The 26496-nt window shown below is 45.1% G+C and overlaps 1 protein-coding gene across 4 annotated transcripts; it reads left to right on the forward strand.

Annotated features, from left to right (window-relative positions):
* Window positions 1-4205: 4205 nt before the first annotated feature.
* Window positions 4206-13666, forward strand: LOC306916875 (uncharacterized protein). 4 transcript variants are annotated; one of them, XM_079494959.1, is made up of 6 exons: window positions 4206-4607; window positions 5406-5882; window positions 6618-6839; window positions 6959-7110; window positions 8095-9777; window positions 10157-13666. In XM_079494959.1, exons 2-4 carry the CDS (start codon window positions 5866-5868, stop codon window positions 7023-7025), a joined length of 306 nt encoding a protein of 101 aa, XP_079351085.1. In that variant the 5' UTR covers window positions 4206-4607; window positions 5406-5865; the 3' UTR covers window positions 7026-7110; window positions 8095-9777; window positions 10157-13666. The 4 variants fall into 4 exon arrangements, with proteins under 4 accessions (XP_079351085.1, XP_079351086.1, XP_079351083.1 ...); XM_079494960.1 differs by having other exon boundaries at window positions 8095-8449; XM_079494957.1 differs by having other exon boundaries at window positions 8095-13666.
* Window positions 13667-26496: the final 12830 nt, after the last annotated feature.

The following is a 26496-nucleotide window of genomic DNA, read 5'->3' on the forward strand; positions in this document are numbered from 1 at the left end:
ACTTTGATTTTACTCTAGCCTAAATGCATGTAAAACTGGGGGACCTTGACATTAAACGTGTAAAAATCTTCTCTTATGGGGGTGAAATGGGGGTCCACCTTCTAATTTGTGTCAATTTGGGGGTCCTTGACATGAAAAAGTTTGGGAACCATTTCCCTATAGCACTGCTCCGCCCACCACCTTCCAGTATAATCTATATCTGTGATCATGTATGTACGTGTAGCCAGCAATGTAGTTTTATTTCTGGGAAGCAGAATCTCTGAATGCAGAATGTTATTTTATTATGAAAACAAACTTGTTACGAACACTTGTTTGAATCACTTACAGATAATAAAAGCAGGTCCTTATAAACATTGTGGTCTGTTATTCCCTCATCATCATCAGCCATAATACAATGTTACTTGCTGTCGGTCTTTTCCCTGGAGAGCTGCATGGCCATAAAGCAGACCTGCTGATGGTGGCCGAGAGGAGAAAGCCGAAGTGAATCCTTGCCACATTAGCCAGTCATTTTGAGGATAAACAATTAGTTGAAAGGTAAATTTAGATCAGATAATGATGTTTCGTGCATGCTCAAAGCATGTATACTTATTACATTATTTCCTACCAATTTCCAAATCATACATTTACATTTTTTGGGGGTAAAAGAGCCAATTTGACGTTGAGCTGCCCACAAGGTTTAGCTAGACCTTTATCCCATTTACCTGAATACATTATTTGAGTATCTGTACTCCACTTGACATCTCGCCCCACTACTCTACCTAGCTGTAAATAACAGGTACGGTCGCCCCTTTTCCACCTCGCCCCACTACTCTACCTAGCTGTAAATAACAGGTACGGTCGCCCCTTTTCCACCTCGCCCCACTACTCTACCTAGCTGTAAATAACAGGTACGGTCGCCCCTTTTCCACCTCGCCCCACTACTCTACCTAGCTGTAAATAACAGGTACGGTCGCCCCGTTTCCATCTCGCCCCACTACTCTACCTAGCTGTAAATAACAAACATAATTCATGTTGGTGATAATTGTCTCTGTGACATGTTCTTTCTAAATTTTACAGAGTATAGAGATCGACTACTATACAATCAAATAAATCTCTATACAAGATAATTTCAGATTTCAGAGAGGGAGGGAAATACTAAATTAAAAACAATCGCGGGGGGCGAGTTGGTAAAGGGGCGAGTCGTTTGGTATTCATCCTGTCTACCAGATCCGTTGTTAAATTAGACATTGTCGTAACAGATGAACTGGTCTATAGACCACCTATACTTGTGTGTTCACAGTGGCTGTTGTAGAAGAGAAGAGAAGTACCAGGCTACTACTTGGCCTCACTCCCCGAACCCACCTCACCCCTGCCCACTTTGACAGGCTGGAATGGCTTAGGGTTGACGACAGAGTACAGCACCTTGCAATGGGTCTGGTCCACAAGATTCGCTACACCACCAAGATACCCATGTACCTGTCTAAATACTTCCTTAATGTCAACGAAGTCCTCACCCACAACACCAGGGGGAGTTCAACAAACCATGTGCAACCCAGATTCGGCACAAACAAGGGACTAAATTAATTTCGCTCCTATGCCACCAAAATGTGGAACACCCTACCAACAGTCATTAAGACATTCCCCTCACTGTATAATATACAGTGAGGGGAAACGGGGGGGTGGTTCTAAATTATGTTTCTTTTCCCTTTTTACCTCCTATGATGATTTCCTTTTGACTATATAGTTGTGTATATTCGTACGTCTCTAAATGTTTTGATGAATTGAAAATGGTGGGCCCTATTGTAAACAAGTGAAATGCTTTATGGTGTCGTCCACTCACTGTTAACAGTTTTTGTATTGAGTTGTACTTGAAATGTACTGTAATTCTGCAAACTGTTAATAAATCAATCAAAACCAGGCCGATACCCCCCTAGCTCTGAGCTTTATTCCCCTTCATTGCATATTGCACATTTGATATGTAAGTGTATAAGTGGCAGCGGTGGCCGAACGGATTGCCGAGCGGTCTTGATACCGGAAGGTCGCCAGTTCGAATCAGCAGTCCGACACGTTAAAATTACCACCGCTGAAGTGCCCTTGAACAAGGCATTGAACCACTACGATGAAATGTTCTATGAGCAGGGCCTGGCTGGAAACAAGTTCTTGAGCTTAGCCCAGATACCCTGGGTAAATATAGTAATCATTTCATTTCATATAAGAGATCATTTTAAAGAAGTTATTGATTTTGTTGTTGTTATTTTCAGGTATATTCAGTGATTTGACTTAATTCAAATATCACTTGTTTTTCTGGATAATCCTCCCTACTATAGAGTGTGCTGACCATATAAGGAGTTCCTCCCTGTCCCCAGTGAGCCCCTGGGGTCAAAAAACCCTAGTTTCAGTTTTGGTGGCGGGTGGCAAAGCTTTCATCCAATCAGGATGAGAGGGGCCTTCCTCCAATCATGATCGAGTGGGGGCGGGCCTTGGTGCACATGCTGTTGGCCTGTTGCACTTCCCCCCACTGTAGAGCGTGCATGTGCACATTTTGTTACCGGGGCGGACTGGGTGGTTTTCCAAATCACCCAAATCACTGAATGCTCCTTTAAGTGATTTCATTTTATGATTTAGTTTAGTTCATGTAGGATTTATTCTTAGGAAGTATATAGGGCTTTAGGCCTATAGCCTAAGTATTTTTCAATTGAAGTTGTATTTTATATTTGGCCAATTAGAGTGCCCGCTGTATTTAGTTAATAAAACATGTAGGCTATACCTCTTTGTAACCCCCTTTAACAAACGTATCTGTCTCAGTCCTTTCCTGGTGTTTCAATTTACACATTGCTCTTACCTGATCATGTCTAAAAACAGTCCTGTAGCCTATGTGTAAAGTTTAGAGTGTTGAATGGAGTTCTTTATCTCCAGAAGAAAATAAATTAAGTTGGTAGTCTTACGTATAGAGAACAACTTTCTTTGTGTAGCATTAGGCAGAAGCAGGGATTGAACCCGGGGCTCCTGACCAACGCACAACCTACCGTGCCAACACAAGGCTATTGCAGGCTCGGTCTTGCCCGGGGGCTACATTTGGGTTTCACAATAATTATTGCAAACCACACTTTAGAACAGTGCACTCATAAATAGGCCTATATGATTTTTGTGTTGCTCATGGTGTAGTAAATTCTGTTGAAATGGTACACAAGTTTAACGTGACTCTTTTGGGCACCGGTCACAGCTGCACAGGTGGTATTTGCTCTACTGCACTGCCACCTGGTGGCCACACCACAGGTGTAATGCGTTCTAAAGCAGAATGAGAATATAATTAAAGTCTGTACATTACATCCACCACTGAAGATAAAATCATAACTGTACAGGGAGGCACGTGGGCATAAAACTGCTGAATAAAAAGTACCATTATAATGCCCCGCCTTTCTAATAATAATTAGATGTATTCATAGAAGCACTATGTTCCTTCCATGAATGTATTGCAGAGACTCTTGGGTAATGAAGTCGGCTGACATTTGGTTTGTATCCAAAGTGGCCACTGATGCACCAAACTATATACAGTGGCGCCGCTTTAATGTCACAGATTTTCAGCTTCACTTTGCTCCCCACAGAAGAGCAGTTAAGGCCTTGACACACTGCTGGGACCCGGATTCGAACCCAGGACCTTCTGCTTACCAGGCAGGCTTACCAGTGGAGTTAGACTTTGCTGAGATCACAGTATAGCTATTCCACTGTGTTACACTGTACCATGCCTCCCCCTAGTGGCCGTTTATGGTATGTTCACCGTGCATGAAACAGTGTAATTCAGGCATACATGTTTCTTCCCAGGAGGAAGTCACTAATTTTGCTCTGGAGAGGGAAGTCTGGTGGAGCTGCTATTTCCACTACTTCTTAAACGTTTTCATTGATTTATTCATGGAAATTATTGTTTTGCACCAGTGCTTCTCAAAGTGGGGTCCGGGGACCCCCTGGGGTCCTTGGGTGGGTTCCAGGGGGTCCCCAATGCAGCACGACAATCGTTTGAACCACACGACTAGACACCAGCGCGCAACAGACTGTCTTCATGTTTAAAATGTCATTCATAACATTTTGGGCAGGCCCGTCTAGAGTTTGAATGGACAGGTATCAGTCAAAAGGGAGACATCGAAGAGGAAGGATGGATCAAGGTCAAAACAGGTCAGCTCCATATATGGAGATCAATGGGTTTGAGGTCAGATGTAGAGTTGCTGGCCGGCTCCATATATGCAGATCTAGGTGATAATCCAGTCTTCTCTATGTATGGTTATCCAGGGTTTGATGACGACAGTGTCATGATCTTCACTGACGGCCATATGGTGGTGTGACGTGTCACGAGGTGTGAGGGACTGTTAGCTCAAATCTAAAATGATACATAACCCATTAAGACCTGCTGCCCCTTTAAGGGGAGTGCATAAAAGGGGTGGCTAGGATTGTGGCCTTCTGTTTGCCAGAAGCCTGAGTCGGTGTTTGTTTGGAAGAGAGAAAACCTGGAGCAAATAATGTTGATGCTTTCATCAATCATTTTGGCAATATGGGGATATGTTTGGAATCGGTGGCATATATTCCCTTTTATAGAGTTGTATTTTGCAGAGCTGGGACACTGCCATCAATACAGGGTAGGGAGGATGGGTTTTAAGAGGATTTTTGATAATGTTCAAAATGCTAGGCCTGCTGTTAGCCTACTTTATACTCTTATCTCCCAGAGCCTTCCTGGGTTATCACATTGTAGTGTATCAGAGGGAGCCTTGAGTATTTATGTTTCTATCAGAGAGAGCCTATATGTATGTATTGTTTTGTATATTTTTGTTGATGTTGCTGGGATGAATTGGTATTGAGGGCTGAACCATAAAATGTTTTATTTGTGATTTATTGTAGTCCGGACTAACTATCCGTTCACTGTTTTTCCCTCCTGTGACATATTTTATCTATATTTGAGCTTGGGTTTTAATAGGGCTGAGGACATGGGTGTATACTGGGCCATTAATATTATTATTGCTTGTTTTGGATTTTATTTGCTGTCGTTACTTATTTACTTTGTGCTTTTGCTGTGCCATATTTATTTTGTAGATCTATTTTCAAAAGATTTCCATGCATTTGAAAAGTTGAAATGGGGCATTTTGCATAATGAGTACTTTTACCCTTGATTTGTACTTTTTTTTTGTATATGAAACATTGACAGACATAGACAAAACACAACCAAAGAAATGCATAACAAAACAAACGCATAACATAACAAAACAAAACAAAACAATATAACAGAGATGTTAATTTTGATGTCAATACTTTTGTACTTTTACTCGAGTAAAGTTGCAATGCAAAAATGGAAAACATAGTTCTCAAGATAATTAAAATCTGAATATATATATATATTAACGAAGATGTCACTGGTGGACGGGTTTCTGAACTGCCCACAGCCCTCCAATGAGACTTGTATTATGGACCCCCAGCTGCCGATCAAGAGTGTGACCGTGGACCAGGCCTCTTCACGGGGCCTTCACTGAGCCTATCAAGAGTGTGACCGTGGACCAGGCCTCTTCATGGAGCCTTCACTGAGCCTATCAAGAGTGTGACTGTGGACCCGGCCTCCTCACAGAGCACGACCATGGAAAGCTACCAGATGACATGGGGTCATATCTCCTTCAACAGCAGCGAGCGCTTCCTGCTGAAGGAGCCCACGGCCACCTCGGGCCTGCATGGACCAGAGCGTGGCCACGATGTACGTGCTGAAGGAGCCCGAGCAGGGCACGTTGGGCATGGTGCCCGCCGTCACCTTCACCGTCCTGGTGCCCGCCGTCACCTTCACCGTCCTGGACTCCAACGGCAGCCTGGTGGAGGGAGACCTCATAACGTCACAGGGCTAGGTGGTCCTGGAGGATGAGGTCTGCTTCAAGGTGAGTGGTGGTCTTGGAGGACGGGGTCTGCTTCAAGGTGAGTGGTGGTCCTGGAGGACGAGGTGGGTCCGCTTCAAGGTGAGTGGTGGTCCTGGTGGACGAGGTCTGCTTCAAGGTGAGTGGTGGTCTTGGAGGACGGGGTCTGCTTCAAGGTGAGTGGTGGTCCTGGAGGACGGGGTCCGCTTCAAGGTGAGTGGTGGTCCTGGAGGACGGGGTCCGCTTCAAGGTGAATGGTGGTCCTAGAGGGACGGGGTCCGCTTCAAGGTGAGTGGTGGTCCTGGAGGACGAGGTGGGTCCACTTCAAGGTGAGTGGTGGTCCTGGAGGACGAGGTCTGCTTCAAGGTGAGTGATGGTCCTGGAGGACGAGGTCTGCTTCAAGGTGAGTGGTGGTCCTGGAGGCCAAGCGGGTCCGCTTCAAGGTGAGTGGTGGTCCTGGAGGACGAGGTCTGCTTCAAAGTGAGTGGTGGTCCTGGAGGGACGGGGTCCGCTTCAAGGTGAGTGGTGGGCAAAACATGTCGCTTTGCGCCGCGCTTCGAGCTTGTGGATCTGCTACTTTTGATGGTATTGTGTTACGCTGTAGAATGATCAAGTAGGGGCGTTCGTTGACTTACGAGAAGAAAACTACTGGTATTATGATAACAGTTTTCTTCCCCGACAGCAAAGATAAGCTATAGTGTATTAACATAGCCATATTGGACAAAATAAACATTGTCAGTGTTTGTTTTTCCTTGGCAGACCTTGGAGATCTGGGCGGTGTTGGACGCGGAGCCTGAAGCCAACGAGACCTTCACGGTGCTGCCGTCCAGCCCCAGCGGAGGAGCCTGTCTGGGGGGAGAGGCTCCACCGTCCAGCCCCAGTGGAGGAGCCCGTCTGGGGGGAGAGCCTGCACACCTACATCACCGTCCTGGAGAACCTGGCTCTGTCTGGCCTGTTCCGCATCGGACCCACGCTGAACAGGTCAGCGCTGAACATCACACCACAAACCGCAGCCACAAAAAAATATATTTATTTAGACACGCACGCACGCGCGCACACACTGTAGGTTTAATATCTCTACCTGTGTATTTGCTGTTCAGAACTAACACAGAGGTGGTGGCCGCGGAAGGGGGCGTGGTCTTCCTGAAGGGGACGTGGTCTTCCTGAAGGGGACGTGGTCTTCCTGACCGCTTCCCGTAGCAACGGTCTGGACTGGAATGGGAGACGCAGTCTGAGAGTGCCGCGGCCGCAGGTGAGCTGACGAGATGACTTCATGGTGTAATTTAATTGACTGGTTCTCCAACTTATGTGTATTTGGCCATGGACCCCCATCTGAAAATATGTTGTGCCACAGTGACGCCCAGAAGAGAAGATTTATTACAGCAACAAAAAAATACAAATCCAGAAAAGAATTGCAATTGCACAAGCGTGGCACAAACTCCTGCACATTTGGGCACATTTGGGCAAGTGGCTATGGCCGAATTTAGCCCGAGGAGTATTTTTCGTGCAAAACTAATGCTTGGAATGGGTTCAGAATCATGAAAAAACCCTAGTTTGATCATAGACCCCCTAGGTTGGCCATAGCCACTTGCCCAAATATACCCAAATGTGTTGACCTCATCAACCATTTTTAGCCCAAGGAGTGTAAGTGCAAAACGAATGCTTGGAATGGATTCAGAATCATGAAAACACCCTAGTTTGACAAGCATAATGAAATTTAAAACATTTTGCCTTATAATGGTTGTATGGCACCCCAACTTTCAGCAGCTGTCAAAACTTCCCCTAGGGTGGTTGAATAGAAACCAATGTGGGATATGGGCGGCTGTGGCTCAGGAGGTAGAGCAGGTCGTCCAATGATCCATGGGCCGGCGGTTTGAATCCCGGCTCCTCCTGTCTACGAAGTGTCCTTGGGCAAGACACTCAACCCCAAATTGCTCCCGATGTGCTGGTTGTGACCTTGCATGGCTTCCGCTGCAATCGGTGTATGAATGTGTGTGTGAATGGGTGAATGTAATGCACAATCTATGTAAAGCGCCTTGGATAAAAGGCGCTATATAAATGCACCATTTACCATTTACCATATGTTAGTAGACTCCTTTACAAACACATTGGTGAAGAAAATTCTTGGTAAGAAATGTATTCCCAGATTTGACACTATACTGATGATATTCCCTGACTACTGGGGTAAATGGATTGTAAAATGGATTCATGATGATGGTGTGTGTCTTTCTTGCAGAGAGCAGTGTCCCAGTGCTGGGCGTGTACCAGACCTTCCAGAGGGCATTGTCCCAGTGCTGGGCGTGTACCAGACCTTCAGCAGAGAGCAGCGTCCCAGTGCTGGGCGTGTACCAGACCTTCCAGAGAGCAGCGTCCCAGTGCTGGGCGTGTACCAGACCTTCCAGAGGGCAGCGTCCCAGTGCTGGGCGTGTACCAGACCTTCCAGGAGAACCCTACGTCGGCCTGGTGCTCCATCCCCGACGACAGAGCCTCCTCCCTGGCTATGAGACTGGACAGTCCCATAGCCCCCTGTTGGATCAGCTCACACCCTGGCCACTCTGTGCAGATGGCAAGGGGTCTTTGGCCCCATACAGGTACAGTACAGACCACCTCCCCCCTCTCTAAGAACCTTGCATTTACCTCCATTTTGTTTTCTGTCGGGTGGAAACCTTGTATGCTCAAGACTACTTTTCAGGAAATGTGAAAAATAGAATGTGTTCCAAATACTCTCATCTCTTCCAAAACAAGTCAACAAGATACTGCACTTGTTCACCCTTCAGCATGTATAGGAGTATTCTTTTGTGAACAGCTCAAGTGGCATGACTGAGGTGCTGACATATTTCCATTGCTGACCCACGGCAAAGGCCAGGTCTGGGTTGGTATGGGTGTTCCATTGTGCAGAGAAGAAGCTTGGGGGCACTTTTGGGTCAAACAACAGTAGTGTGTTGGTGCTAGAGGCCCATTGGCTCTGTGTCTCTCCATTTGATGATGTTTGGCTGTAACCCAAACATGATCTGCAGATCAGCTTCCACCAACTTCTTCTAATAACAACTTCTAATACCACCTTCTTCTAAACACGTCCTTCTAACACTTCCTTCTAACACCACCTCCTACTAACACGTCCTAACACCACCTCCTAACACCACCTCCTTCCATGTTGGTGAAAGCTGATCTGCAGAAGACATATGATGATGTGAATTCACTCACTCCCACTGGTACCAGCGCCTGCCTTCTATGCAGGGGTCTTTAATTCCCAATACAAGGATTGGTGTTACAGCCAAACAGACACAGCCAGACACACAGCCAATGGGCCTCTAACGCCAACACATTGTTTGACCCCAAAGAAGCTTCTTCTCTGCACAATGAAACACCCATACCAACCCAGACCTGGCCTTTGTCGTGTGTCAGCAATGGAAATGCGTCAGTATCTCAGTCATGCCACTTGAACTGTTCACAAAAGACTCGCTAAAGGGTGAAAAAGTGCAGTATCTTGTTGACTTGTTTTGGAAGTCTTGAGGCGTTTGATATCGCTATAAAATTGCCTTGCTATTTTCCATTTGTTTAACCGTTCCGGTTGCTGTGAACTGTTGCTAGGGCCCCACACGCACCGTGTCTGTATGACCAACCACATTAGGTTCTGTTTTAGTCGCAGCCTTTGCACGCTTTTTCCTCTGAAACTAATGCGCTGTCCGTGCTTTTGAACAGATAGGTATTTTCTGATTATCCGGTGAGCGTGATGGGAACATTTTCTAGAGGAAGGATGGACCTAATTTTAGTTCACTAGCATTGATGCTATGCTTTAGCATCCAAGATGGAAGCCAAAAGCGGACACGCGTCATAGTGTTGTAGCCTGAAATCACCAGCACCCAAGCGCCATACCACTTTCGTCCAGCAGGCGGCACTCATTGTGTTAACAGCCAACGTGAGTTACATAAATCCTTTATTTCGATGATAAGTCTGTTCTCTCACACACTTACTCAGTATATTGAACCATCTAGTGGCCTAACATTATGGACATTTTTAGGGTCGGGCCGAGCCTCGGGCCGACCCAGTTAGAGCGGTGTAGGGTAGGGTAGGGTAGGGTCGGGCCTGAAAATTAATTAAAATGAATGAGAACTCTACGTCTCCCCCTCCCCATCCCTCCTCCCTTTTCTCCTCCCCTCTCCTCCTCCCCCCCCTTGGATGTGTGGGTTTTTTTCCCATCAGTGCGATTGTTATTAACACTGTACAGACTCATGGTCCACTAACTCGTCATCCGGGGAGCCACTCCCCGGAGTCTCTTTTTGTCTCCCACTCTGCAGTTCCATGGACTTGTATTATGGACCCCCAGCTGCCTATCAAGAGTGTGACCGTGGACGAGGCCTCTTCACGGATCCTTCAATGAGCTTATCAAGAGTGTGACTGTGGGCCAGGCCTCTTCACGGATCCTTCAATGAGCCTATCAAGAGTGTGACTGTGGACCCGCCCTCCTCACAGAGCACGGCCATGGACTGCTAGCATAGTATAGCATTATCTTAACATTACCAGTAAGACGCCTGAGGGTGAGGCGCAACCTCGCCCTAAAGGGCGACGTCGCGTGCACTTGCCATATATGGAGCGTGTCTTGAGTGCACATGGTTTGATGAGGTCAGATCAACATGGAATGTCAGAACAGGTCAGCTTTATGGGTGGCAGCGGTGGCATTGTCTTGAGTGTACACGGTTAACACGGAAAACAATACACGTAAGTGTCCGTCTCACAGATGAGGCATAGCTTGTTCACAGGTCTTTCCAGTGCGTTTGTCTTCATCTTGTCCTGCACACATCTGACAAGCCCCTTTCATCAGGTATCATATGTGACTCTTCCCTTTGCATCAGGTATCATCTGCTTGACTCTTCCCGACACCCACAAGCTCTGTGGCACTGAATCGTCCATAATCATAACGTCTGCTGTTGCCAGGTTCTTCCTGATCTGAGTCCACTTTTGTGGCACTTGAAGCAGAGAGAGGTACTCACCCATCTCTTCCAAAACAAGTCAACAATATACTGCACATTTTCTCCCTTCAGCATGTATAGGTGTCTTCTTTTGTGAACAGCTCAAGTGTCATGACTGAGGTGCTGCCATATTTCCATTATTGACCCACGGCAAAGGCCAGGTCTGGGTTGGTATGGGTGTTCCATCGTGCAGAGAAGAAGCTTGGGGGCACTTTTGGGTCAAAACAGTAGTGTGTTGGTGCTAGAGGCCCATTGGCTCTGTGTCTCTCCATTTGATGATGTTTGGCTGTAACACCAAACAAGATCAGCTTCCACCAACTTCTTCTAATATCACCAACACGTCCTAACACCACCTCCTAACACCACCTCCTTTCATGTTGGTGAAAGCTGATCTGCAGAAGACATATGATGATGTGAATTCACTCACTCCCACTGGTACCAGCGCCTGCTTTCTATGCAGGGGACTTCAATTCCCAATACAAGGATTGGCATTACAGCCAATGGGCCTCTAACGCCAACACATTGTTTGACCCCAAAGAAGCTTCTTCTCTGCACAATGGAACACCCATACCAACCCAGACCTGGCCTTTGTCGTGTGTCAGCAATGGAAATGTGTCAGTACCTCAGTCATGCCACTTGAACTGTTCACAAAAGACTTGTATACACACTGAAGGGTGAAATAGTGCAGTATCTTGTTGACTGTTTTGGAAGAGATGGGCGAGTACCTGTCTCTGCTTCAAGTGCCACAACAGTGGACTCAGATTAAGATGAACCTGGCAATGGGAGACCTTATGATTATGGACGATTCAGTGCCACAGAGCTTGTGGGTGTCGGGAAGAGTCAAGCAGATGACACCTGATGCAAAGTGAAGAGTCACATATGATACCTGATGAAAGGGGCTTGTCAGATGTACGTGCAGATGTACGTATGTGCATATCACCCAGCTAAGCAGCACAGTCAGTGTAGGTGAAGTCAGGGTTCATATCTACAGGTCACCATGACCACAGCGTCTCCATGCATGAGACATCAGACTTCCCATCTTGTGACTATGACGTCACTACGCTGCCACCACCACCATCACTGTGCTGAACCAACGAGGGGATGCCAACGATCTCCTCCACGTGGGTCATCGTCAGCTGACAGCAACATGGATTCATCTCAGCCAATCACGATAGAACAACAACATTCCGCCATGTTTGCTATAATTGTGTTATTCACGGAATAGAAACTTTATCCAGGACTCAGGAACGGACTTTGTAACTATGGAATAACGCTATGTCAAGCCTGGATCTGTAACATCTTTTCACTGAGAATCAATTTGTATAAATTCCACTAAACTTTATAATTTGGCATGGTCTGAATTCCTGCATCTTCCTAATTAGTTTTTAAGGGTCTTTTACCAAGGTGTTTTTTGCCTGGATTGTGTTCAGGCTTCAAGGGTTTTTCTAGGATTGGCAAAGGTTACTAAAGGATTTTAACCCATTTTGGGTGGGAACCCCTTTTGGTGTTTTAAAGCATGATGTTATACTTTAGCTATTGAAAAATAGCAGATTCAGATTCATTTGGTTCCATTCTAAGTTCTCTGAAAGGTTTATCCATTGTGCTATCTTAAACTGACAGCGCACTATATTTGACAACTACTAAGGTTTTCTAAAATGGTTCTTTAATTACTGCCTTAAACTGACAGTCCTATATTTTAACAATGAATCCATGAATTGAACAAGGTGGACCCTCTTGTAAACAAGTGTAATGCTTAATTGGGTCGTCCACTCAGTCTTTGTATTGAAATTCAGGACCCTGATGAAGACCGTATAGGTTGAAACATGTCGGTTCAATAAAGTTTCCTCCTTTTAACACAGCCGACGCGAATCGCGTATCAATACGTTATCAATTAATCAAACGTCGGGTGCGGATCACGTATCAATACGTTTCAATCACTTTTTTATAGCATACTTTCATTCATCTTTTTACCCACCCGGACAATGAAGAACCATCGCCCTATCATTGCTGCTTTGTCCCGCTCACGTGATCAGAAAAAAAAACAAAAAAAAAAAAACCCCCCTCCCCTCCTGAAAACAGGAGGGCGGGCCGCTTTACGTGTAGAAGCCAGTGTAAGCGCCCATGCCGATGTGTGAAAAGAATCACATTTCACCTAACCTCGCCTCACCAGGCTTTCCACCTCGGCTCGGACATTTGATTCCCCCCTCCCCTCCTGTTTCTCCAGGAGGAGGATCTTGCGAGGGGGTACATGCTCTCCTCTGTCTCTCGGAAAAAAACATGATGAACGCTGAACGGAACGCTGCCAGATCGGCATTGCAAATGCATAACATCTGCAACACACATGGACAGATGCATGTTTCCTTCTTCATACTGTAGCGACCAAACGATCCCCGAGCCTACAATACTACGAACTAACCACAGTATCGAGGGGCCGCCACGACAAGACAGTGTTCCGTTGGTGGATCACGTATCGCCATGCAGAGCCGTCATAATCGGAGATCGCTCAGACGTGTGATTGTAACGCTTTTTTATTCATTATAATTGTAGTGATAAGACCGCAATGAACGCGTCGGGGACGTAATCGACCCGGGTGTAATGTATAACGAACTTTTCCGCGATCTAAACCGTGGTGTTGTCATCTGTGGAAGTCATTTTTTCCTTCTCGTCGACATCACAGCCGGGTGACGCTTTTTTTTCCCTCCATCGCCCCCAAGCTGCATGCCCATAGCCTGGCTTGGCCAGCCTCATAGCGGGGATTCACTGAAGATTCTTCCCCGGAGGAAACATCAGTGAACCCTCGCTATGAGTCTGGCCGTGCCAGGCTAGCATGCCCAGGCATGTTCCCCTACACTAGCTTGAAAAACAAAATCAGCTGATGACAACGCGTCTCACCGTTATACTATAGTTCTGAACCGAACGGTGGAATGGGACTTTTTATAGCCGTACGGATCAAGACTTTTGCTGCCCAATGTGCCCATGACCCCCCCCCCCCCCCCCCAATGTTACTGCGATCAAAACAATGAAAGCAGTGAGATAGATTAGGCGAGGCGGCAATCATCATCAAAAAGAAAGCATAGTTATGAAGGTTTATAGTCAGACATTGACAGGCAGATATAACAATAAACACAATAAATATGCTATACATCCTATACATCGAATGAAAGCCCTGAATGTGTACTTTTACGAGGAAAAGAGTAAACATTCAGGGCTTTCATTCGGTGTATAGGATGTATAGGATATTTATTGGGTTCAATTTTATATCTGCCTGTCAATGTCTCTGACTTTAAACCATCCATAACTCTGCTCGCTGTTCAAGATAACCACTTCCAGGCAAATGCAGGTGTTGCAAAAAGGTCAATATCTCCAGAATGGAACATGGTAAAATCAAAATGTATTTTTTTAATTGAAGTGGACAAGTTCAGCTTTCTTTTGATGTAGGCGTGTGATTCTCGCTATAAGAGAACATTTTACTGTGGGCCCCCGAACAAGGCCTTTGTGCAATGTTAAATGGCAGCAACATCCAAATAGGCCTGTTGAGATCTTCCAGCAATCAAAGTGTTAACATTAAGTGTGCCCGGATCTCCTCTTTGTTCTACAGTCGTTGTATTGAGTTTGTGCTTGAAGTGTAATGTCATTCTGCAAACTGTTAATAAATATTTCAATCAATATTTCAATCAAATTCTATAACTATTACCCTAGAGTTGGGTTCTGCTTGACGTTTCTTCCTAAGGGAGGGAGTTTTTTCCCGTTACCACTGTCGCAATATTGCTTGCTCTGGGCGGCTGTCCTTTGCTCTACATGTAAAGTGTCTTGAGACAACTTGTTGTGATTTGACAGTTTAATAAAATGGAATTGAATTGTGTATCAGGCATATATGCATGTGTTCTGACAGGTGGGTGAATATAATTGTGCAGTAAAATTGTACTATAAAACTATATTTGTACTTAAAGTATTTGTACGTATAAAGCTGTTTAATTGTGTTTTAAACCAATGCAAGGGAATGCTTGACGTGTCTCTGTAAAGATGTTTAATTGTTTTGAACCAATGCAAGGGAATGTTGGATGTGTCTCTCTGTAAAGATGTTTAATTGTTTTGAACCAATGCAAGGGAATGTTGGCTGTGTCTCGGTATAGCGGATTAATTGTTCTGATGAACTAATGCAAAAATAACAAATGATTTTTTTATTTTTATTTTATTTTAACTCCTGTGTCTATTGTCTGTTTTTGTTAGACACATATTGTAACCCACATTCAATACATCATCAATATATATCACCCACATTCAATACATCAACAAAGCCAATACGAAACAGGCTGTCTTAAACAACAAAGGGACACTACAAAGTGTGTATATTCTAAACATTTAAATAAAAGTACTGTATTTGAAGCCCCTAGTAGTAAATAGTAGTGCAAGTGATAGTTTTTGGTTAAATATGTTTATCGTAATTATTACAGTAATGATATTGGTTCTGTTCAGAATTTGTCGCGTCATGTCTTTCCACAAAATAATAGAAAAAGCTCAAAAGGGGCTCGATAAGACAGTTCGATAAGGTGCTAGTTATGAATACAAAATAACGAGCTCCATCGCTAGTCCTCCCTCACCAGCACGCTGGCGGGAGCTTCTTCACACCCCGACCAATCTATAAATCTTTGTGCATAGTTCAATTTGAACAAGGCCCTTTGCCTTACCAATCGCCCTATTTAGCTTTATTCAATGTCTTTGTTCTTAGATAACTTGATTGACTTTGAATGACGCTACAGGATAATAGGCACCACTATAATACGTTCTTTATGCATTATCTTTCTTGATAAGCACTTTTCTACCTTTTGAGGTTAAAGTAATATTAACGTACAAACATGAGTGATAATTGATTCTTATGCATTCTGTTAGCTGCTAAGCACACTTTACTAATTTAATTTACTCTCATTTTAGTTATACAAAAGTGTGCTTACCAAGCAGCTGTTTTGAAAGAAATCCCGGAGCTGATTGTGTTAAACACTTAACACTAGGATGTCTGAAAAAATGCACTACTAATATGACGGCTAACGGTCAGGCTGACCGGTGTTTTTCGTGCTATTTGATTGGCCATTGTCTCCCCCACTGTCTAATGATCTTCACACCTCTCTCTGCACCCGTTGACGGCTTGCCATTGTCTTCTAAATGTTACATTCCAACGAATTCAAGGCAGCAGTTTCAACTAGACAGGACAACTCAAAGTTATTTTTTATTTCAGTTTACCAAACTATAATTATAGTGACGGTGTGAGCGCTTTATTGAATACCCTTGCGCAGCAAACACTGTCCGACTTTGTATTGAGCCAATACAATAGGCTACCACACGTTATTGCCAGAGCCAGGCACATTGCTCAGACGAAACACGACATTAGTTATATATTGTCATTTTATATAGAGGGGGAAACATCGATGTAATTAATATATATTTGATTGATTGTGCCAAAAAAAGGAAAGAGCTGTGCGTGCATGCGTGCAAATCAGAAAAGTTTAGGCTGCAGACAAAGGAGTTGGGGAGCGGCTATAGCCTTCTATATAATGCTGCGCACATATTAGCCTATATATATTTTAAAAATACCCAGCATAATTTTTGGGAAGGCTAAGCCTGGCCTAGCCTTACATACCCGCCGCCTATGATCGATGTCATTTATATATATTTGATTTATTGTGCCAGCAGAAAGGTCCGTAGCAGCAGCACGGTTTATATATAAACCATAGGATAGATCAAGTCATGTGACGCATCACCGCCACAAATAGTGCTACAGCGTTATCTAAAATGCACTTCCGCATACCTCACCGTCAGTTACTTGGATATTTTCTCCCTCTCCACGAGAGAGGGAGAGAGAGAGAGGGAGAGAGAAAAAAAGAGAGCCGTGATGCGTGGAAATCAGTTCCACTGGTCGCGTGCAGAAAAGTTTACAGGCGAAGGACGGACAGAACTGTTCTTCTTACTGACAAAACATTTAGAAGTTCGGGACGTCTATCGGGTTGGACTGATTTCAAACTGTCATTTTTATTTGGCATCGCGCTGATTCGCGCATCGGCGAACATTCTCGCTCCAAGGAAATGTCGGTCGGGTCAAACAGACCATGCTATAAACTTTATTATTCCAGGATAATTGATTCATTTTTATCATCGCCACCTTACATAATTATGCTATAAAGATGGCGTGTATAGTCAACATGTATTTATATCTATTGAGCTATGCGTTTGGTTGAAACAATACGCCAGTCAGTCAATACACCATATTTCACCATATTTTTTATGCGCTGATATATGAAATGAATATGCGCGACATAGTCACAATGCTATAAACTTTATTATTCCAACATAATTATGCTAAAGATGGCGTGTATAGTCAACATGTATTTATATCTATTGAGCTATGCGCTTGGTGGAAACAATACCACACACCATATTTATTTTTCCGTTTCGAGAAATAAAGTCAGACATCGTTATTTCTGCAAACCGCATATAACAAATATAACATCTAAAACAACATTTAGTTTATGTAAGTTTGTAATGTAAGTTTGCCTACATGTGGAAGGCTAGTTGGAATGCAAATGACACATTAGCTTGAACAATGCCCGTCTCCAGCCGGGAGGGAGGTGTGAAAAGCACTGCTTGTGGGGGAGAAAGGGTGAGGGCTCTAAGAGCGGTCCCACGGACCGAAAAAGAGCAGACATTTTAGTAGAATTATGTCTAAAATCATATTTCCAAAACGTTTCACATGAAAAAAAAAACAGAGATGGTTTGAATCGAACATTTAGAAAAAGTCATGCAAGGGGAACTTTCTCAGGACTTCATGGGCAAAGAAAATCCACTTCAAAATTTCAAAATCGGTCAGCCTGACCGCTCCGACGCGCTAGTGTTAAGCCCTATATATACTTTGAGCGGTCACGACCAGAAGTGAGGAGGCAGAGGCAGAAGATACATCAAACCCCAAAGGTGGGCCCGTAAATGTCAGTGTCCATAACATACATGGTAACAATAAAACCTGCATGCATATCGGCCTTTAATACACCCCACCCTCAGGCGCTACCATCCACAGGGGTGCTCTAGCACATGGGTTCCCAAAGTGGGGTCCGGGGACCCCCAGCGGTCCTTGAGGGAGTTCCAGGGGGTCCCCAGCTAAATTATAGTTAGGAACCAAATGGACCCTTATGGGTATGTAACTCTGAGAGTGTACAAATAGAACCAACGGGTCCATTTGGTTCCATTTGCACACTCTCCGAGTTAAATTACAGACAGAGGCCAAACACATACTGCACCCTATAAGCATGTGGTCCGAGACCATGGACTATAGCCTGTCACTTTTCCGTGATTTTCACCTTTTTTTCAAATCCTCCGTAATCGTGAAAAATGGCATCCTATAGCATGCGGTCTGTAACAGCCGTTGGCTGTTTTTGGTATTATGTTTGATTAGTAGTGATAAATATGTATGGAGCTAATGCTAGTGTATCCATATATATTTATCAGTATAGGCTGCTTATTATGAGTTTCCTTGGACATGTTACTGTTTGGCAATTGTCCTCCACAGAAGATGTCCGTCGTGGGCCACTGTCCTGTGGGTGTGACGTAGGCCTGATCATCCGACTCTCCCCATTGGCCAGGCGGTCACGTGACTTTGCTGTCTTCCTGGAGTGTGGGCTTTATAACCACAGTCTGTGGCAACAGCTCTTCGAGTAGCAACGCAGCTCTCCCTGCAGCCGATGCCATGCTCTGTTAAGCCACTTGTCATTAGTTTGTGTTTCTGTTCTGCTTTGTTTGTGCCTGTGAGAGAGAACGTCTGTTTGGTAGGTGTAAGTTGTAGTTTTTGTCCCTGTATGCTTGTTAGGGTCAGATGTCCGAACTCTAGTCTTTTGTAAGTAACTATATTTACATATGCAAAGCCTTTGTAAATATTCTGATACCCAATATTCTGAGCCTTTGTAGAGGCAAGTCTGTAAATAGCTATTTATTAAATAATTTTACATAAGTGACATCAGTTTCGTCCTTCCAACTATTATGGGCCAAGTTTGCCCCTAGACCAAGAGTGGTCCGTAATACGGTCCGAGACCATGGACTATAGCCTGTCGCTTTTCCGTGATTTTCACCTTTTTTTCAAATCCTCCGAAATGGTGAAAAATTGGCATGCTATAGCATGTGGTCCGAGACCATGGACTATAGCCTGTCGCTTTTCCGTGATTTTCACCTTTTATTCAAATCCTCCAGAATCATGAAAAATTGCACCCTATAGAGCGTCGCAGTCCCGCCCCCTACCAGGGCCCAGGAAATGATTCTCCGTTCATTTTCCTCATGGACATTTCAGAAAGTATTTATATAAAGATGTTTACGCCGCGGACCAAGCCAACTCTTGTCATGACAAATCATGACAACAAACACAATTTTTTGGGCCGAACAAATAATTAGAAAGAAGAAAAAAACGGCAGGTTACAACACTTTTTGTGTTGTTTTTCTTCTTTGTAATTATTTGTTTGGTCCAAAATATTGTGTTTGTTGTCATGAGTTGTCACGACTCGAGTTGGCTTTGTCCGCGGCGTAACCGTCTTTAAATAAATACCTTTTGAAATGTCTATGGGAAAAATACATTGGGAATAATTTCCTGGGCCTGGCGTCGTCATGAAAGGGGGTGGGACTGCGACGCTCTATAGCATGCAGTCCGAGACCATGGACTATAGCCTGTTGCTTTTCCTTGGTTTTCACCTTTTTTCAAATCCTCCGAAATCGTGAAAATAGGTACACTATAGCATGCGGTCCGAGACCATGGACTATAGCCTGTCGCTTTTCCGTGATTTTCACCTTTTTTTTTAATCCTCTGAAACCGTGAAAAATGTGCACCCTATAGCATGTGGTTCGAGACCATGGACTATAGCCTTTCGTTTTTCCGTGATTTTCACCTTTTTTTCAAATCATCCAAAATCGTGAAAAATGGCACCCTATAGCATGCGTTCCAAGACCATGGACTATAGCCTTTCATTTTTCCGTGATTTTCACCTTTTTTTCAAATCATCCGAAATCGTGAAAAATTGCACCCTATAGCATGCGTTCCAAGACCATGGACTATAGCCTGTCGTTTTTCCGTGATTTTCACCTTTTTTTCAAATCCTCCGAAATCGTGAAAAATGGCACCCTATAGCATGCGGTCCAAGACCATGGACTATAGCCTTTCGTTTTTCCGTGATTTTCACCTTTTTTTCAAATCCTCCGAAATCGTGAAAAAATTTCACCCTATAGCATGCGTTCCGAGACCATGGGCTATAGCCTGTCGCTTTTCCGTGATTTTCACCTTTTTTCAAATCGTCCGAAATCGTAAAAAATGGCACCCTATAGCATGCGGTCCGAGACCATGGACTATAGCCTGTCGCTTTTCCGTGATTTTCACCTTTTTTTCAAATCCTCCGAAATCGTAAAAAATGGCACCCTATAGCATGCGGTCCGAGACCATGGACTATAGCCTGTCGCTTTTCCGTGATTTTCACCTTTTTTTCAAATCCTCCGAAATCGTAAAAAATGGCACCCTATAGCATGCGGTCCGAGACCATGGACTATAGCCTGTCGCTTTTCCGTGATTTTCACCTTTTTTCAAATCGTCCGAAATCGTGAAAAATGGCACCCTATAGCATGCGTTCCGAGACCATGGACTATAGCCTGTCGCTTTTCCGTGATTTTCACCTTTTTTCAAATCGTCCGAAATCGTGAAAAATGGCACCCTATAGCATGTGGTCCGAGACCATGGACTATAGCCTTTCGTTTTTCCGTGATTCTCTTAAATTGCCCAGACTCTTCTTCAACAAAGATGGCGAAAGCAAACATTCTTTGTTCGGTACTCATACAATAGTATGGTACAAAACACTGAAGTCCTTAAACCAGAAACCTAACCCTAGTTGTCTGGTACCAGATTGGTTACCAGATGGTACTAGAAGAAAACCAACAAAAAAGCAGTGTGAATTGTCTGGACCCAGTGGCTCAGTGTGTTAGGACGCTGCCACATGATCAGGAGATGGTGAGTTCAAACCCCACTCAAGTCGGACATTGTCAGGACCGGGATTCGAACCCAGGACCTTCTGCTTTCCAGGCAGCCTCTCTACCCATTCAGCTGCCTCTTCTCATCAACACAATGATTCTCAAACATCTTCATGTCAAGGACACCCAAATGAATAATAGGTATTTGGCCAAAGACCCCCATCTATGATTCAGATAGAAGAGCCTTGTCTGGGTTTGAACCCACAACCTGAGGATCATGTACATTGTACACAGTGTCTTAACAGAGGGATCCACCAAGTTCTCTCTAATCATCCACACTTTTAGGGTGTTCTTTGGGTGTCCCTCTTTAAAACATGTGTTGGGCAGAAAGACATGAGCTGGACTTGAACCCATGACCTGTGGCTCACATACACAGCAGTTTAACCCAGAGAGCCACCATGCTCCTCCTCTGCTTTGCATCTTTTTCCAGTGTTCTTCTCCAAAACATGCTCCAGAGTGAAAGAAGAATGAGCTCAGCTGGGTTTGAACTCACAACCTCTGGCTCACATAGACATTGTCTTAACACTGGGAGCCACAGAGCTCTCTTTGATTCAGCTCTCTGAGATTCCTCATAGTTTTGCTTCTGTTTTAGGTTGTTCTTCTGGTTGTCACTTCAAATGGGGCCTTGGGATCATATACAGAGCATCTTAACAGCGTTTGCTGTTCCATCTCATGTGTCTTTGATGCTTTTAAGTGTTATCATGGATGTTAGTCAGATAATACAGAGGAGAAACCATGACAGAACACAGAGAGCCCGGTAGCTCAGTGTGTTACATGGCTGAACACATGATCCAGACGTTGTGGGTTCAAATCCCGCTCTGCTCTTTGCTCTGAAACTTTACTTTGAAGAACGAAGAAGATATAAGCGCCCGGAAATCTCACTCAGTCAGGAGGACGCTGTGGTGGCGCAATGGTTAGAGACCCTACCTGCACCAGCGGAAAGACTCTACCTGCACCCCATCACCGGTTCTCCTACCGGTTGATAAGTCATGGACCATGATCCTTGCGCAGTAAGGATCGGAAGTGGGCGGTGTTGCCCCCCGGTGGTCTAGGACAATAAAAAGAGGTGGTTATGAAAATAAAATCCAGATCTGGCTGAAATCTTAATACAAGGAGAGAGAGACAGGAAGTGGTGTGACTAGAGAGAGGAAGTGAGAGAGAGGAAGGGGGTGTGGATAGAGAGGAGGGGGTGTGGATAGAGAGGAAGGGGTGTGACTACAGAGAGGAAGTGAGAGAGAGGAAGGGGGTGTGGCTAGAGAAAGGAAATGAGAGAGAGGAAGGGGGTGTGGCTAGAGAAAGGAAGTGAGAGAGAGAAAGGGGTGTGGCAGAGATGAAGGGGGTGTGGCTAGAGACAGGAAGTGGTGTGACGAGAGAGAGGAAGTGAGAGAGAGGAAGTGGGTGTGGATAGAGAGGAAGGGGTGTGACTACAGAGAGGAAGTGAGAGAGAGGAAGGGGGTGTGGCTAGAGAAAGGAAATGAGAGAGAGAGAGAGGGGGGGGGGTGTGGCGAGAGAGAGAGAGAGAGAGAGAGAGAGAGAGAGAGAGAGAGAGGGGGGGGGTGTGGCGAGAGAGAGAGAGGGGTGTGGCTAGAGAGAGAGAGAGAGAGAGAGAGAGAGAGAGAGAGAGAGAGAGAGAGAGAGAGAGAGAGAGAGAGAGAGAGAGAGAGAGAGAGAAAGGGGTGTGGCGAGAGACAGGAAGGGGGTGTGGCTAGAGAAAGGAAGTGAGAGAGAGGAAGGGGGTGTGGCTAGAGACAGGAAGTGGTGTGACTAGAGAAAAGAAGTGAGAGAGGAAGGAGTGTGGATAGAGGAAGGAAGTGAGAGAGAGAAAGGGGTGTGGCAGAGAGGAAGGGGGTGTGGCTAGAGACAGGAAGTGGTGTGACGAGAGAAAGGAAGTGAGAGAGAGGAAGTGGTGTGACTAGAGAAAAGAAGTGAGTGTGGATAGAGGAAGGGGTGTGACTACAGAGAGGAAGTGAGAGAGAGGAAGGGGCTGTGGCTAGAGAAAGGAAGTGAGAGAGGCGAGAGAGAGAAAGGGGTGTGGCAAGAGAGAGAGAAAATAAGTGAGAAGAGACGAAAGACACTATGAAACTCACTTTCTAAGAGAAACTCATATGAAACTCACTTTCTATGAAACAATGTTAGTGTCTTCTTCTCTAGTTTATCTCTTTTCTAGTTTCTCGCGCTACTCTAGTGTCTTCTCTAGTTTCTTTCTTCTTCTTCTCTAGTGTCTTCTCTCCCTAGTTTCTCTCTTCCTTCTCTAGTTTCTCTCTTCCTTCTCCTCTAGTTTCTTTCTTTTCTAGTTTCTCTCTTCCTTCTCTAGTGTCTTCTCTAGTTTCTCTCTTTTCTAGTTTCTTTCTTCTCTCTAGTTTCTTTCTTTTCTAGTTTCTCTCTTCCTTCTCTAGTGTCTTCTCTATAGTTTCTCTCTTTTCGTTCTTCTCTAGTTTCTTTCTTCTCTCTAGTGTCTTCTCTAGTTTCTTTCTTCTCTCTAGTTTCTTTCTTTTCTAGTTTCTCTCTTCCTTCTCTAGTGTCTTCTCTAGTTTCTTTCTTCTCTCTCTAGTTTCTTTCTTCATTCTCTAGTGTCTTCTCTAGTTTCTTTCTTTCTTCTCTCTTTTCGTTCTTCTCTAGTTTCTTTCTTCTCTCACTTATTTTTTCTCTCACTCTCTCTCCACACCCCTTTCTCTCTCTCTCACCACACCCCTCTCTCTCTCTCTCTCTCTCTCTCTCTCTCTCTCTCTCTCTTCCTTTCTCTAGCCACACCCCCTTCCTCTCTCTCACTTCCTCGCTCTCATTTCCTTTCTCTAGCCACACCCCCTTCCTCTCACCCCCTTCCTCTCTCTCACTTCCTTTCTCTAGCCACACCCCCTTCCTCTCTCGCCACACCCCCCCCCCCCCCCCCCCCCCTCTCTCTCTCTAGCCACACCCCCTTCCTCTCTCTCACTTCCTCTGTAGTCACACCCCTTCCTCTCTATCCACACCCACTTCCTCTCTCTCACTTCCTCTCTGTAGTCACACCCCTTCCTCTCTCTCACTTCCTTTCTCTAGTCACACCACTTCCTGTCTCTAGCCACACCCCCCTCTCTCTCTCTAGCCACACCCCCTTCCTCTCTCTCACTTCCTCTCTGTAGTCACACCCCTTCCTCTCTATCCACACCCACTTCCTCTCTCTCACTTCCTTTCTCTAGTCACACCACTTCCTGTCTCTAGCCACAACCCCTTCCTCTCTGCCACACTCCTTTCTATAGCCACACCCCCTTCCTCTCTCTAGTCACACCCCCTTCCTATCTCTCACTTCCTCTCTCTCATTTCCTTTCTCTAGCCACACCCCCTTTCTCTCTCTCACTTCCTCTCTGTAGTCACACCCCTTCCTCTCTATCCACACCCACTTCCTCTCTTTCACTTCCTCTCTCTCACTTCCTCTCTGTAGTCACACCCCTTCCTCTCTATCCACACCCACTTCCTCTCTCACTTCCTTTCTCTAGTCACACCACTTCCTGTCTCTAGCCACACCCCCCTCTCTCTCTCTCGCCACACCCCCCTCTCTCTCTCTAGCCACACCCCCTTCCTCTCTCTCACTTCCTCTCTGTAGTCACACCCCTTCCTCTCTATCCACACCCACTTCCTCTCTCTCACTTCCTTTCTCTAGTCACACCACTTCCTGTCTCTAGCCACACCCCCTTTCTCTCTGCCACACTCCTTTCTCTAGCCACACCCCCTTCCTCTCTCTAGTCACACCCCCTTCCTCTCTCTCACTTCCTCTCTCTCATTTCCTTTCTCTAGCCACACCCCCTTCCTCTCTGCCACACCCCTTTCTCTCTCTCACTTCCTTTCTCTAGCCACACCCCCTTCCTCTCTCTAGTCACACCCCCTTCCTGTCTCTCACTTCCTCTCTCTCATTTCCTTTCTCTAGCCACACCCCTTCCTCTCTATCCACACCCCTTTCTCTCTCTCACTTCCTTTCTCTAGCCACACCCCCTTCCTCTCTCTAGTCACACCCCCTTCCTGTCTCTCACTTCCTCTCTCTCACTTCCTCTCTGTAGTCACACCCCTTCCTCTCTATCCACACCCCCTTCCTCTCTCTCACTTCCTCTCTCTAGTCACACCACTTCCTGTCTCTCTCTCTCTCTCCTTGTATTAAGATTTCAGCCAGATCTGGATTTTATTTTCATAACCACCTTGTTTTATTGTCCTAGACCACCAGGGGGCACCACCGCCCACTCCCATACATGGTCCCGGGCCCATACATGGTCCATGACTTATCAACCGGTAGGAGAACTCGCGAGTGATGGAGCAGGTAGAGTCTTTCCGCAGGAGCTTGGTAGGGTCTCTAACCATTGCGCCACCACAGCGTTCTCCTGACTGAGTGAGATTTCCGGGCGCTTATATCTTCTTCGTTCTTCAAAGTAAAGTTTCAGAGTAAAGAGCAGAGCGGGATTTGAACCCACAACGTCTGGATCATGTGTTCAGCCATGTAACACACTGAGCTACCGGGCTCTCTGTGTTCTGTCATGGTTTCTCCTCTGTATTATCTGACTAACATCCATGATAACACTTAAAAGCATCAAAGACACATGAGATGGAACAACAAACGCTGTTAAGATGCTCTGTATATGATCCCAAGGCCCCATTTGAAGTGACAACCAGAAGAACAACCTAAAACAGAAGCAAAACTATAAGGAATCTCAGAGAGCTGAATCAAAGAGAGCTCTGTGGCTCCCAGTGTTAAGACAATGTCTATGTGAGCCAGAGGTTGTGAGTTCAAACCCAGCTGAGCTCATTCTTCTTTCACTCTGGAGCATGTTTTGGAGAAGAACACTGGAAAAAGATGCAAAGCAGAGGAGGAGCATGGTGGCTCTCTGGGTTAAACTGCTGTGTATGTGAGCCACAGGTCATGGGTTCAAGTCCAGCTCATGTCTTTCTGCCCAACACATGTTTTAAAGAGTGACACCCAAAGAACACCCTAAAAGTGTGGATGATTAGAGAGAACTTGGTGGCTCCCTCTGTTAAGACACTGTGTACATGATCCTCAGGTTGTGGGTTCAAACCAAGACAAGGCTCTTCTATCTGAATCATAGATGGGGGTCTGTGGCCAAATACCTATTATTCATTTGGGTGTCCTTGACATGAAGATGTTTGAGAATCATTGTGTTGATGAGAGGAGGCAGCTGAATGGGTAGAGAGGCTGCCTGGAAAGCAGAAGGTCCTAGGTTCGAATCCCGGTCCTGACAATGTGTCAAGGCCTTAACTACTCTTCTGTGGGAATCAAATAGATTAATGGAAGGATGCTTGTTTGCTTAAACATGTGTAGTAACTGGTACCAATAGCCTAACAACTTATAGACTTGTTTGCACTCATTTCCCCTAAATGAGTGCAATTTAGGCTAATCCTGCCATATATAAACATCTATTCCATACACAAAGATTACATGGCTATAGTAATAATACATCACTAAATAATTTACGTCTATATCGACAAGATCTATAGTATATGTATAGTAATAATACATCACTATAGGGGCGACTGTGGCTCAAGAGGTAGAGCAGGTCGTCCAATGATCCATGGGTCGGCCGCTCGAATCCCGGCTCCTCCTGTCTACATGTCGAAGTGTCCTTGGGCAAGACACTGAACCCCAAATTGCTC

Source organism: Electrona antarctica, assembly GCF_951216825.1.
Source record: "Electrona antarctica genome assembly, chromosome: 24".
NCBI lineage: Eukaryota > Metazoa > Chordata > Actinopteri > Myctophiformes > Myctophidae > Electrona > Electrona antarctica.